The sequence below is a fragment of the Phaseolus vulgaris genome, chromosome 6 (genome assembly GCF_051622355.1).
Source record: "Phaseolus vulgaris cultivar YP4 chromosome 6, ASM5162235v1, whole genome shotgun sequence".
Classification (NCBI taxonomy): Eukaryota; Viridiplantae; Streptophyta; class Magnoliopsida; order Fabales; family Fabaceae; genus Phaseolus; species Phaseolus vulgaris.
Genome location: NC_143503.1, coordinates 35,815,854 through 35,831,627, shown reverse-complemented (window position 1 = coordinate 35,831,627; position 15,774 = coordinate 35,815,854). Strand labels below are relative to the sequence as shown.

The 15,774-nt window shown below is 31.0% G+C and overlaps 1 protein-coding gene across 2 annotated transcripts; it reads right to left on the bottom strand.

Annotated features, from left to right (window-relative positions):
• Nucleotides 1-880: 880 nt before the first annotated feature.
• On the bottom strand, nt 881-6,399 carry LOC137832662 (uncharacterized). Of its 2 annotated transcripts, XM_068640957.1 has the most exons (6): nt 6,180-6,375; nt 5,911-5,994; nt 3,973-5,314; nt 2,228-2,494; nt 1,462-1,617; nt 881-1,310 (listed from the first exon to the last, which is right to left on the bottom strand). In XM_068640957.1, exons 3-6 carry the CDS (start codon nt 5,305-5,307, stop codon nt 1,191-1,193), a joined length of 1,878 nt encoding a protein of 625 aa, XP_068497058.1. In that variant the 5' UTR covers nt 5,308-5,314; nt 5,911-5,994; nt 6,180-6,375; the 3' UTR covers nt 881-1,190. The 2 variants fall into 2 exon arrangements, with proteins under 2 accessions (XP_068497058.1, XP_068497056.1); XM_068640955.1 differs by lacking the exon at nt 5,911-5,994 and having other exon boundaries at nt 6,180-6,399.
• Nucleotides 6,400-15,774: the final 9,375 nt, after the last annotated feature.

Sequence of the window (15,774 nt, the reverse complement as noted above, 5' to 3'; positions counted from 1 at the left end):
AACACTATTGTCATAGCTGAGTAGCTAGTTATTAAGCAATATGTTAAAATTCAACAATGTTCGTGATCTAATTCAACCTTTTTACTTTTACATACAAAGTAGATCAACCTTTTTACTTTTACATACAAAGTCAAGAGAAATAAATTTAACTACAAAAAGTGAACGTGCTAAACCCAAAGATAGGAAGTTCGGGTCCAAGAATCATTGCAATTTTTATAACTATGAAAAGACAAAAACACTATAAAAACAAGTGTAGGACAATGTATCGAAGAATCAAGAGATGAATGTTTAGGGTTTATAGTTTAGGAGAAAAATATGTATTAATATCTAGAACACATTTATAATTATGAAAATTCTTTTCCAAATTGTATTTTCAAATTTTCTTTTCCAAAATGTACTTTTTACATTTTGGATTTACTTTTCCAAATTAAGATTTTAATTTTCAAATTGTATTTTTTGAATTCCGAATATTTAAATCTAGAATAGAGGATAGTTTTGAAAAAATTGAAAGACGATAGGGTACAAGTTCAAATTGGTATGATGTAGAAAGAATTTACCTAAACAAGTGTATCAAGTAAAGGAGGATCATGTGACTCCAAGAGATACATAACACAATTAGTTGCAAAAGGATTTCAGCAAAAGGAATGAATTGACTACACCAATATCTTTGCACCAGTTGTAAACCTCAATACTATCATGTCAAGTATGGTTGGTGGTGAACGACTCGCCCTTGAGCAATTGGACTTAAAAGACTACATTCCTTCGTAGAGACTTAGGTGAAGAGATTTATACGCATTTTAGATCAGGTTTTTATGCATTTCACTTTAAATAAGAAATATGCAGAGGCATTAAACGCATTATCAAATTAAAGACGTGACTGTGAAATATAAAATGTAGCGTTACCTCTCATTCCAAGTTCTAATATATACTGTTCCTTTCAACAGCCGGTACTGGCGTTTTAAAGATACATTCACCATTTTATTACTTCTACTTCCATTTTCTGGTAAACTATGATGCTCACAAAAATAACTTGGCAATTAACCAAAATGAATACAGGGATAAAACTTTCAAAAATTAAAATAAAACCAAAAAAATTGTGGGAGAGCCCTTAGGATAGATGTGTTTGTTTAGGGTTTTATGTTAGTCAAAATTGTTTCTCAAGAGCCGCAACAAAGAAAGAAACTTCCTCCTCAAGGGGCCATGAGTCCGTCAATTGTATAAGAAAGAGACTTCGCCCAATCAGCTCTAAGTAGCAAAGTCTGCAGAGTCTGCATCACATTGTACCCAGGATCAAGCTTTCGCTGCCAACCCTACAAATTAAACAATTCCAATAAGACGTGAATCACATCAGCAAATATAAATAGTATACGGGAAAGGAATGAGTATATCAATCTTCCTTGGTTGTATCAGTATATATGTATGATCATCACTTATGTGAACACAATAAAATGAAGTAATTACCTCAAGAACCAAGGTAGTCACCATGACAGTACAAACATTGCCATCAATATTAACTCTGTGACGCCTAACTTTCTCTAGTAATTGCTCCATGCATTCTGCAGGATGAACCAGGTCACCTTCTGGGGTGCCCCAAAAAGTAAACGATTCTTCCACTTCCTGTTGGGAGACAAATTAGAGACATTGTCCAACATGGTGAAGAAAATAAAATGCATTTATCTCTAGAAAATTAAGCAATCAAACAATAACCAATGTCAACTCGATATATGGCAAACTATAATAGAATGAAATATTCAACATTCGGAGTCAATAAACCAGAAAGCAGAATCTACATATCATATGCTTGTTGTGCATATAAATTTTGACCAAGATATCACAGAACAAAACCGTATCAGTAAGATCTTGTTTACTACATTGATTGCAGTTTTCAAAAACTATTTTCAGTTTATAAAAAGTAAAGAATAGAAAAAAGTGTTTGGATAATTGTTTTCTACATATGTATTTTGAAATTTGTTCCCAAATTTACCGTTCTGAAAAAAAGGAAATGTGAAACAACTTAGAGTGCTACATATGTATCCGGAGCCATACTTGGCAGATGTTAATGTCTCAGGCCAAATTCTTTTAAAAATTATTTTGACATTTTTTTTAACCACTAAGTTTTTTTGTTTTGCTTTGCCTTCCAAAACTATGCTAAAACCAAATTTTAAAAACTACGTTCAAAATAAGTTCTTTAGAATAGAAAATGAATGGAAGTCGAAGAAAAAAATACCTCAATGAAGGCATCAGGATTTGGACAGTTTTGTTGCTTTGACAAGTTGAGGGCGCATTCTGCAGCAGTCCGACCATCTCGGCGTGCAACAGCTTTAAAAAATTCCAGTAAGTTTATTCTATCACTACCAGATAGTTCGGCAGTCATGCCCACATCAAGAAAAACTACATGAGGCTTTGATTTGAAGAGCCGTTTCCGAGACTTGCTCTGAGCCACTCGAACAAGGATATTTCCAGGATGCATGTCTGCGTGAATGAAGTTGTCCACCTGAAAGAAGACATTCTTGGAAGCTAAAACTTTACGATGTTCAAGTTTAAAACTATTATCAGAAGTCATGTTTCTTTTCATTCAAACTAAGGATTAGGAGATGCATGATATGATTATTATTATCAACAAATAAAAATTGTTCATTCAAAAAACAAACTATTATTTTGGACAAAGTAAAATTCAGTATAACTAATAAGACAAAGAAAACTCAATAATAAATATAATATACAAAGTAGATCTAAACAACCAAGGCCAGATAACTAAGTAAAGCTCACCATACTTAATGAATATCTAACAAAGTGTAGTAATAGTAGGCTAAAACACGAAAAAAAAAAGATTTCCTAAGGCTTAAGTGATCACTTTCTGTAAGGACTTATCCGTGGTGTATGCACAAGTCCCATAGGAACTATTCGAAAAATACCAAGGCTATTAGAACTAGCAAGCAAGTAAAAACCCTAGGATTATGGAAATAAAAGAAGAGAAAAGAACACAATAGAAACTAGAAAAAATAGAAAGATGTGAGGCAAAAGTGTCTTTTGGAGCAACTAGAGACTCCTATTTATAGATGGAGAAGGAAGATTCAAAATCAGGAAGAAGAGGAGCCATTATGGAAGATTTTGGAGTAACCGCCGGAAAAGGTGGAGACCGCCGAAAAAGAATGAAGATCACCGGAATCAAATGAGGAACTGCAACGTTCCAAAGGTGTTTTGATCTCAAAGGCACTAGATTTGGAACCGAATTTGAAGGTAAATGGAAAACCAAAGGCACATTCTCTGGAACGTTGCAGGTCCTTGTTCCATGTTCCTCCTCCGATTCTGGCGATCTCCACCTTTTCCAACGGTTACTCCAATATCTTCCAGAACAACTCTTCTTCCTGATTTTGAATCTTCTTTCTCCATCTATAAATAGGAGTCTCTAGTTGCTCCAAAAGACAAAATTTTGCCTCTCACGTCTCTATTTTTTCTAGTCTCTATTGTGTTCTTCTCTCTTCTTTTATTTCCGTAATCCTAGGTTTTTTACTCTTCAAGAGTTGCTTGCTAGTTCTGATATCCTCGGTATTTTCCGAAAAGTTCTTGTTGTATCCTGAGAGACTTGCGCAATACACCATAGATAAGTCCTTACGAATAGTGATCACTCACGCCTTAGAAAATCTTTTTTTGTTCGTGTTTTAGCCTACTATTACTATACAAAGAAACCCTCCAAATCTAGTCTGTAATAATATGAAAAAACAGTTTATCACACAGTAAAGACAGTTTCTAGAAAGAGTTAACAAATTATTAGAAGACATGGTTTGTGATTGTTATAAATAAAAGCAATCACTAAAACAAATCATGTGATATTTGAGGTAATCAATCGTGATGACTTGTGCTTTATGGTGCAAAACAAATCAAATATGCAAAAATAGCAATGTGAAATGCTACTATCCCTATATGCAAGATAATAGTGGCACAAAACACTGCAAATCAGAGATATTATACCAGAAGCATTTTCAGAAGTGCATGAGTCCCAATGTGAGCAAGAGCAGATTTAACCCGTTCATGTCCTTGAAGATCATCAACATAATATGCGACACTCTCACCCTTCTCGTATGTTTCCACCAAAACTGCGGGGTGCACGAGTGGATAGACAGGCTTAGGGAAAGAAACATCCTTCCATCTACGGAAATTATAAATGAAGCGACTCAAATGGGCAGCTTCCCTAGCAAGGTCAACTTGAGACATCATGAAAACTGCAAATTGTTGTACACTCTCATCTAATCTTAACCAATTAAGAGCAGGAATGAAGCTTGAAACTTTTGCCGCCAAATTAATAATAGCAAAATCCCGCCTGATTGACTCTCCCACACCAGGATGTCTAACCTTTACTGCAACCACCAGTGGCTTTGCTTGCTGACCAGGATAACGACATTTTAAGGAAGCACGGTGCACTTGAGCAATGCTTCCAGATGCAACAGGAAGTTCCTCAAAATTGTCAAAAATTTCAGAAATTTTTCGACCAAATGCTTTTTCTATAGTTTTCTTTGTGTAGCTGAAACTATGCTCAGGAGCTTTAGTATGAAGTTCTGAAAGCTTAGTGCATAAATCTCGAGGAAAGAGATCAGGCCGTGTAGCTGCCCACTGACCCCATTTTATGAATGCTGGCCCTGATTTTTCTAGTGTGCGATGAACAACACGGAGCCACAGTTTCCTAAACTTTGGTCCAAAACTATCTGCAAATGGTGCCATCACAATGCTAGGAGAGAATAATATTGCTAGATAGAGAGCCCTCACTAATAAGATAAGTCCTTCAACTATTATGAATGTAAATGTAAACATGTAATTATACCCATCTTGTGCGCGCATGTACAAAGCATTCTGTGATGGGTAACGCTCTGCATCTGCCCAATTTCTCTGTGCTAATGCAAGCTCTCCACATGTAAATGCAAAAATACCAGGAACTAGCAAATAAGAACGAGCTAAGGCCAAGCTCACTGCCTGAGCAATCATATTTACGGTAGGAGGAAATGTACTATCACCACTGGAACAATACTTTCTGTACAGCATTTTCCAAGCAATCTGGGAATCATGTGTGACTGTATTGCTTGCTGAGGTTACAGAAAAGTTCCTGAAAGAACAGCACTTTTGAAACGCTTCCCTTGTCCCATGCCACAAGAATGAACTGCGTGCTTCACTAGGAAACTTATATTGCATGTACAACCGGCAGTGGTGGATATTCGGTCCAACTGCGACAATTGGCCCATTTTTACTGGCTTCCAGGTATCTGCTATTGTGAGTACGGACAGATCGAGCAGCTCTCCTTATATTTCTAAGCATCAAATATCTGCAAAGTGCAAAACAATAACCATGTCAACTACAACAATACCTTGATCACATGATTCAAGTATGTTTCCGGTTGTTCTATCCATAAATACTATACACAAGTAAACCGTCACTGTTGAAATGCTACCTACAGTGACTTCTCTTCACTCACGACCATAATACATATAGACGTAGATGAGCATTAAATTTTACATCCACCCCTCCAAGAGGCATCAACAGGATGAAAAGGTTGATCCGGCATATAACATGCCCCACTATTTGTTCCTCACTTTTTGGAGTTTCAATTCATTCCTAGTTTGCCGGTATTACCTCTCCTTTCCACTAGGTTACTGTCTGCTTTAAAAATTAGAAGAAGAAAAAAGATGTTTAAAACAACTATTAAATATTCTCTCACACTCCGAGAAGGGAACTTATAATTAGAAGGTAAGAGCTGTTGTTTCTAACATTTTCCTTTGGTAGATTAGATCTCTACCTCGAGAAGGCAACTAAATAGAAATATAGAACAGAGATGAAACTTGCATCACTCTGAGCATAACAACGAGTTCAAATTGTAACTACAGCCCCAAATCGTTAAAGAATAAACGAATAGACCCTTACAATTTTTTGGGCACAACAGAATTGAAAGGATCAACGGTTCCTACTGAAACTCCAGATGCATTTCCCACATGAGAGATCCGGAGTCTAAAATTCAACCCCAGAAAGAAAAACGCCAAAGAATTTATTTTTTTGGTTTAATGAAAGAAACAGAGCGGCATGTAGAGAATGGGCATGAAATAAATGTAGCAGGGAATGAAAAATTGAATTCCCCTAAATGCGGAGGCGAAGGAGAAGAGAGAGAAAAGAAGAAGAGTGGAAGAAAAGGGAACCTGAGAAGGAAGAGATCATGCTATGGTGGTTTGATGAAGATGATGAAACGAAATGGAATGGAATGGAAATGAAAGAAGCGATGCGATTAAGGAGGTGAGGTGTGGTGAGGCTGAGAGCACACAACACGTCTCCTTGACTCAGGCCGTCTCAACCAATTCAACAAACCCTAACTCCCAATAATAAATTCATTTCACTTCCAACATTTTAATATTTTTAGCTACTTAACATATTACACAATCAAAGTTAGTTTATTACTATGTATGTCCTTCAGACATTTCTTTAAATTGTGTATAGAATATATTTAATTTGAAATATATTTGTTGATATTTTCAGATAATTTTAAATTTCAAAAATTTATTAATTTAAAACAAAAATTATTATAATTGTAAAAATAAAAAATAAATCGTTTTGAATCATAAAAAACATCTTTCAAAATACATTAAAATATATTTATATACATAAAGTTTTATTTTTAATTTATATAATTTATAATTATATAATATATAGAATCGAGTTTTATATTTTAAAAATTATATATATATATATATATTTATTGTAGTTAAGTTCAAAGTAATATCATAATAAAAAGATTTTAAAATATCAATTTAAATTCTGATTAATTTTAGAGGTATTAAAAATAATAGAAATGTAATAAAGCTAGCTGAATTTTTTTAACCAAAATATATAATATACATTAATTTCAACACATTTTATGTCAATTTTATTGTAGGATTTTATTCAATGTACTTCTCAAATAGTTTCGAGGATTTTACTCACTGTAATATCGTTTTATATCCTGGACGTTATCAATAGGCATAAAACAATTAACTCAACATATTAAGAGATCATAACTTTTCTTAAATTAGGTAACGTGTAAAATGAAGGAATGATCAAAAAAATAAACTCTCTTTTTAAAATAAAATTACAAGCATTAAAAGTGCATATTAAAAATAGAAAAACCCTTTTTGTCAATTTAGATAATATGGGTAAAAAAAACTCAAAGAATTGTAAAAAAAGAATAGACAAACAATAAATGGAAAGTCGTATGGTTTTAGTCATTAATTATTATTATTATCATTAAAAATTTAAGCATTATATCTTAATACATGTGATTGATTATATTGTATGTGTTTTAATATAACTAATGATATAAGATGAAGTTATAAAAAATTAAAATTCATTATAATCAAACAATGTTAATAAACATTTAATTGTTATAGTAAATTAAGAAAAACTATCGGATTTTTTTATGAAAATTAAATTATACAATTATTATTATTATTATTATTGAATTTAAATCAAAGTACCTTTTTAAAACATTTTATTAATCAAATTTTTAGTACATCTATCACGGGTTCGTACTCAGTGTAATCATTTTAAGACCTGCTATTGTTTCACAAAAATATATTTTATAATAATACATGTTTTTAAATTAAAAATGTAAATAACATGTCATTAAATATAAGACATTGCATTGAAGGAAAAATAAATATGAGATCTTAAAAATAATGTGGCATATTACAACTTATAACAAATAAATTAAGATTTCATGTTATTATTCATCCAATAATAACGCCCTTGTGTGTTTAATGATATAGAATAAAATTATAAAAATTAAAATATAATGCAATCAAATAAGTTAATTAATATTTATCTGGTATCTTAAATTAAAATTAATCTATAACTTTCCAAAAAAAAAAAAGTACACATTATATTATAAAATTAATTACTAGTGGAATTTGTGTATATAATTTTAAATATTCTATATTTATACATTTTGAAAATGATATATTAGTTTTATAATGGCTTAGATAGAGATTAAAGATGTTTTGTAAAACTTTCTTGTTAAATGCTAAATGTGTAGAGGATCATACTAGTTTAAAAACAACTTTAAAATGGTTTTCACGTATAACTTGTCAAAAATAAATTATACAAGTATAGTAGTTGAAGTATATAGAAATTTGATTACAAACATTTTCCATGTTAATATATAAATAAATTCATTATTATTCATTTTATCTCCATGAATAGAGAACTATTTAGCATTAAGTCACTTACGATTTTCAATGAATATTTCCTTAATTATCACAGAAAATAAAATGATTAGGAAAAAATCTCAAAAAATACTATAAGAATATAAATGTTCATGTTCATAAAGTGAAGTATTTTTAAATACAATATTCTTTTTATTGTTTTTAAGATAATATAATGATATAGCATACAACAAAGACTCTATAATTCTATATAACATAGTTAGTTAGTTTTGTGGCTTGCATAAAAAAATTATGTTTTAACGTTACATGAAATTTTATTGCACTCAATTTGATATAATCAAAGTAATATTCGTGTTGAACATCTTTTAAAAATCAATAACATTAAATTTAACATATCAAAGAAATATATTATAACATGTTAACAAATTGTTGTGAAGATATATTATCATCTAATAATGATATGTAACTTTGTTTCAATTAAATTTATTTATATTATAGTATTAGCACACTTTGTCATGAAGTAATTTAATTTTGTACATTTTGAGGAAAATCCCATCAATACACGAGACATTTTATAATTTAATTTTAATTTAAACAATTTCCATCTGAATAATTAATGAGAGGAAGTGAGAAGAATATATAGCCACATTTAGCACCTTTGTTTCAATGCTACATGAGTGTTGTGACAGAAGAAAACGTGTCAAATTTCAGTGCACAACAAAAATAGCGTTACATTTATTAATTCTGTTATGGCGGTGTGATTTTTATAGGATTACGTAATAATATAATATTTTCATCCAAATCCATTTTCAGCAAATAATGAAAATAAGAATTTCGTGATAAAAATGTTTCTCACAAAATTGTTGGATTGAAAGTGATAATTAATATTGATATGAAAATGTTTTTGTTTTATTAAAATACGAGTTAAATCAGAGTACTAATTTTTAGATTCACTTCTTTAGAGTAAGTAAAGTTAAAATGAGTAATTTTGATTGGTTATTTTAGAGAAGACCATTCTTAATCTTTGTTTTAGAAAGTTTTTCATCTCAAGAATTACTGATTTTCTTAAAAAAATCTGATTAAAGCATTATATAAAAAAGATGTGAAGAATCGTGTTTAATATTAATGGAATTACATGTTTCAAAACCCAGCATTAGTTTCTACTAGTGATCATGCATTCTTGACACGTATTAGAGTGGTGGTGACTCAATTCCAATAAATGTAAAATATTTTATATTGTATCAAGCAAAAATAAATTCATAATTAATATTTAAATTGAAATTATTTAAATATATATTTTATTTTTGGCGTAAGAGAATAGATAAAATTATATGAATCTAAAACTTAAAAAACTAAAGCAAACACTTGTTTTGGTTAAACGCAGCCTGCGGACAGTGGCCATGCACGTAACCACTCACAACAGTTGCCACCATCATAAATATACATCAAGAATTCATGAACTTTATAAGTAACCTTATTAAATAAAAAATAAAAAATTCTCAATTGCGTCATGAAATAAGTTATTCCAACAAAAAATTCAATCATTTCATCATTACAGAATTAAGTTACGTTTCCACATTTTAATAACTCACTTTTATAATTTTTTTAAAAATATTTATTTAAGAAGGCCAATTCAATCTTATAACTGATTTAAAAGGTGGGATTTGTATTCATATATATTATAAAATGTTCTAATATTTACTCGATATGAGATATCCAAAACATTCTCTCACACTGAGATTGTCAATTCGTACAAGAAATTACATATTATGGGTGATCCGATAACGGTCCGATAGTGGTGACTTGATAAACCCAACATATACTTGTTAGGATAGACTTAAAATGACTCTGATACCATATTAAGAAGGAAACTTTTAAGATTTTTTTTTTATTTCCAAACTGTGACCCTCAATATTGGATAGTATTGTATATTAAGTACTATAGGCAATCTACTCTTATGCCCAATTGCTAACCAAAACTATTCTATGTGATAACTTGTTAGTCTAAAGCATTTGTTTTTTAAAGAATTTGAACTAATTGTGAGAGTTCAACATTTCTCTTCAATATGGCAGATAACGTGAGGTATTTTTTTATACACTCTACAAAATTCAACCATTATCATTTTAATTCTTTAATATGTATGACGTCAAGTGCTCGCTCAATATTTTTTTAGAGTACTCATAATTTCATACTCATTTCTCATTTCTACATTCAACTTACAAATTCAAGATATTATTGTAATACTTATTTTATTAATAAAAGCAAATGTCAAGTGAATATATTTTTTAATAGTGGTGTCAAAGGTTATTTATTCTATTTTGTATATAGTACGTGAAATCCATTCTAATGGCGTGTTTAAACAAATAGTAAAAAAACAAAAGAAAAAAATAACCTAGCTCGTTAAGCTACTAATATTGTTATCCAAACACTATGCACACCTTGGCAAATTCTTCCTACATCCATACTTTCTTTTGCAACCTTCTACTTTAGAAAATATCAAAAGTTACTTTTTTATTGTATTTTTAAAAAAATTCTGAGAATATAAAATCTAGAGACTTTTTAAATTACAAAATCTAAAAATTAATATTTATGATTTTATATATTTTAGATTGTACAATTTAAAACATAATATAAAATTTGAAATACAAATATTATATTTTGAATTCATGATATAAATTGTGTTTGGGATTGCAAAATTTGTAATACAATATAAAATATGTGGGTCTATTTTAGCTAGGTTGATCCACTCAGAATGCCCTTTTTTTTTATTGGAAATGAAGAAGATGAAGAGGAAGTGTCTTAGGATTTTTTTTCCATTAAGAATAAAATTGTAATTTCAACACCCCCATGGGGTGCAGGATGAATTTACCCAACTTATGAATCCTACACGGTTAAAATAGCCCAGCCCAATAAAATAGGTTGCAACATATAATCCAATTTTAAATTCCTTGCCTCTACCAAATTATGTTCTCTAAACATTTTTGGCAGTTTCTTCCTGCACCCCCATAATGTAATGCAAAGACAATAATATCCTTATTATTTTTTAAAAACCCCAAAATACACATAAAATCCACACTACTCTTTCTTCTTCCGGACAATGCAATTCGGTAATTTTACGGAATAGGAAATCCACATTTATTTTTTGCATTTCGTTTTGGAAAATCCATAAATATTCCGGATTGATGAATCCGGTAATCTTCCAGATTCATCAATCCGTAACAAAAATTAGACTTCCGGATTCAGCAATCCAGAAATCAACAAGTTGCTTTCGAAACAAGGTGAAGGTCAGTTTTGGGATTTACAAAATTGTGGGGATGCAGGAAGAAAAACGTAGGGGTGCAGGAAGAAGAAGCCAACATTTCTAATTTAAGATTTTGATTTGGGTACGAAACTAACAGATATTTGAATAAGTTAGCCCGTCTTGAACCCACATTTCTGTATACAGGCCCATAGATATAAATGGGCCAATTACTTTGAGCCCACATTTATACTGAAAGCAAGGTAAAAAAGACGTATTTTGAAGAAAAAAATTATTAATTGCGAGAACAGTTCATGAATACACCCCTGTATATAAAGATAAAAATATTAAGAACGTGTAATTGACATAGCAGAAAGAATGAGTCCATTATCCATTAGATTTTTAATTTATGACCATAATATACGAGTAAGTTAATCTTATAAATTTTTATTTTCACAATGTGATATTTCAAATTAATAACCCTAATTTTAAAAAGAAAAAAAAAACGATATAGAAAACGTGAAGTGAGTACGCATTACAGTGAAAAAGATTAGAGTCAAACGATTGGAGTGGACCTTAACAGTGTGATGAAAGTCTTTTTCCTAATAATTTAAGAACTATTGAACCCATTTTGTTCTAATTTGATAATGATTACTGGTGGAGAAATTGTGACAAGTGTAATTATCTGGAGACAACAGACCTAATTGCAGCCATCTTAACCTAATTATGGACAATTTATCAGTGGAATCACATCACTGTGCTATTTATTGACTGATCAAATACTGCAATCTCTAATTTCTGCTGACTTGTACCATTCCAATAGCCAATTGATTCAACTTCTTTTCTCCGCCCACAGTTTCAATATCTCTCTCTCATAAGTCACTGCTACATGCCTTTGAAAACTGCACTTCAACCTTCAATTACGTTTTTCCAGAACCTTTTTTATTTTGTTGGGTTACATCTCACGCGAATAAATCAGCTACATATACAACACATGCATTTTTTTAATATAAGTTTATTTGTTCATGTTTAGTTTGTTGTGCAGAGATAGATATATAATGGGACTTTCAATGTTCATATTTGTTTTAGACAAAGACATAGATCATTCAGTATAACCAAAAATAAGTATCCTCTTCTGTTAATGTGTAATGTGATTTTTTTTTTTATGTATCTAACCATATTTTCGAATGTTGTTCTTTACTTATATGTGAATATCATGGGATTCCCCACAATAGAAAAAAACTAAATCGATAAACAATATTATTACACTGTTAATTGAATTAATTAAATTTATAAAAAAGACATTAACATAATTAAAATACTCATTGTTGAAATGATTAAGTGAGAGAAATATTAAAAAATAATAATTATCAAATTATATGTCACTATTGTATACAATATTTGACGATATTGTACCTAATTATATATGCAATTAATTTAATAATTATAAAATCTCATGATTAGTATCCTACCTAATTAGATTGTAATATACACATAAAAGAATAAGAAACATCTCTTCTTCTTAACATTTTTTATCATTTTCTTACATGGTATCATAGCCTTATCCTAGCGAGTATTTGTTGGGTTTAGCAGGCCACCCGCTATCGGACCGTTATCGGAGCACTCATAACATATATTTCCACGCATGAGTTGGTAGTCTTGGCGTGAGGAGTGTGTTGGAGATCCCACATCGACTAGAAATTAGAGCTTTTCATAGTATATAAGTGGGTGCAAACTTCACCTCATTGAGCCGGTTTTATGAGGTTGAGTTAGGCTTGAAACCCACTTCTTAACAAGAAAGATGAGGTTATCCATAGTAGAATTCAATTATATAAAAAGTTGTATAAAGGATAATAAGAGCATCGTTTTCTTTTTGTGCTTAGTAAGTAGTAGTTAAGAGGTGCGTTTATGTAGTGTTGTCATCATCTCAATGAAACTCAGAATCAACAAAGAGACATTGACAAAAACTAGAGATAAGAGAAAAAAAGAAACGGGGACTGAAGCGAAGCGATGACAATAAGACATGGATCCACTTTAAGTGTTTAGTTATTCAAAAACTTTGAAGTTGGAAACAGTTTTTCTTTGGTCGGTCGAGACAGAAAGCGAGGGTCACAGTGCCACATACATAGGTCGGAGTCAAAGACTAGGCCATAGCAACCAATATCCTTTCCTTAATCATATTGAACAGATGGACATGGCTGTCTCTATTGTTGGACACGTTCTGAACCCTTTTGCTTAACGACAAATGCGACTTCGTATGCACAACTATAGTTGTCTGCAAAGTCAATCATTTTTCTGTGACGCATACGTGACGAACATGTTACATGCATACTAGAAAACAGGGGCAAGGCCTTTCACCAATGCAATCGGTAACCCAAAGTTATGACCTTCATAATTAGCGAGTGAGTAAGACAAAGAAAGCTATCATCTAAGATGAACAAACTAAGATGGGCTATTTAATGCAAAACTATGCTTGAAAGGTAGTGTGTGGTCGAAAGCTTGGAGTTGACCAAAAAATGTCCAACTTTCCTGCATGGATAGTCATTGCAGACACCCACTATGATGTGATGAATAATACTTCTAATAATCTATCTATACATGCAGAATCCCACCTAAAGATTCGAGTTTCTAGCACATAGTGTTTCACATTAATTATTACCATGTAGTTTCAATTTTTCTACTTCTTTTAGACATAAATGAACAGAACTTGTATTTATTAAGTAAGTATATGCATGTATGCTACTGATTTCTGATTTTCGTAAAACCCTTTGTCTGATCACCTCTATTTTTCAATGTGACAGAATTGACAGATAAATTTTAATGTGTGTTATCTTATATTTGAATAAAGAATAAAATGGTATGAGAGTCTAAGTTTATTTCAATGAGAGAAGAGTTTATTAATCTTAATCTATAATTTCACAGACAAATTAATTGGTATAAAATGGAATTCATTAAAAATAAAAAAAGGTGCAACATTTTACATTTTACATATTAGTTTTTGGCTTTTGTGTTTTAAAGCAAAAAGGGTGTGGGAAGACAGAAATCTAGGACCTGATTGTGAGCATTATGAGGGATTATTAGAGCATGTGGCAAAAACCGTGTACAGCCATATTCCCAGTTGTATAGAGACGTGTCACTAATGCAGAACAATTCCAAAAACATACGAACATAAAAGTTAAGAACATATGACGAAGATAAAATGAGGAGTAGGACCAGCTTCTTGTTTGCTTCTGATGTAGTTCTGTTTCATTTGCTTTGATAAAAAAAACATGCAGTTCATGTATATGGATCGTACTTTCTACATAAACGGTAATTGTCGAATACACGTATTTCAGAAATTTTGGCTGCACAAGAGAAGTCAGTTACCTAACATCTTTACAACTCTCATTTGCTTCCAACACCTCAATTTCTGGATCAACAAACTGTGTGAAATTCTCTTAATTTATAATTTATATTTATTAATTGTTTTACTGTACTGTTGAGTACGAATATCGTAATTTCAATAATTTAAAATTTTCAATCATGTATTTTGAAAGTGCGACTCCCATCCTCTCACCCTATAGTATTTTATAGTTGGTCTAAATTATTTCAATTTATGTTATTAAAATATTAATATTTTACGCCTATTTATTTGGACTATCATAATAATGATAACTTGAGAATGAAGGAGAAAAAACAAGTATAGAAAAATGCATAAAAAAAACTTTATTCATTAAAGTTATATCTTAAATACATGGAACGAAAAAGAGGTTTGCAAACACAATAATAAAAAAATAGTTAACAGCCTAATTATACTAATAAAAAGGAAGCTAACTAAAAGCATAATTACATCATAAATACGTAAAATGAAAGAACTTTAAAGATTGAGTTCTTGGGAGTTTTCTTTTCACTTTTATATATTTTTAATTAAATTTTGAAATATTCGGTTTCAACTTTATATTTATATTATGTAATTTTTTTTCGTTTATTAAAATTTAAACTGATACCTTTTGCCATGGCAATCTGCAACAGCAGCGTACCTTTTCAACTCAATCATCACCACATTATTGCGCGAAACCCAGTTGAGTTTAGTAACGGCGTTCCCGGTTCAAACGAAAAACCGGTTCAGCGAAACTTGGACCGTTCCCCTCCTTCATTATTGAACCCACGTGTCTGAAATGCTGACGCAAGTAATAGTAGTGAACAGTATACCAATAATTATTAATGGTAACGCTCTCATAAAATAATAAAATACTAAAAAAAGGGCACTGCTTGTGATTTCAAACGAAAAAAGCTACATCGTGGGCCCCGCATGTTGCGGTGTCACCGACGCCGCACGGACACGTGCCCCTCTTGTCTTTATAAGTCAATGCTTCCTTAAGC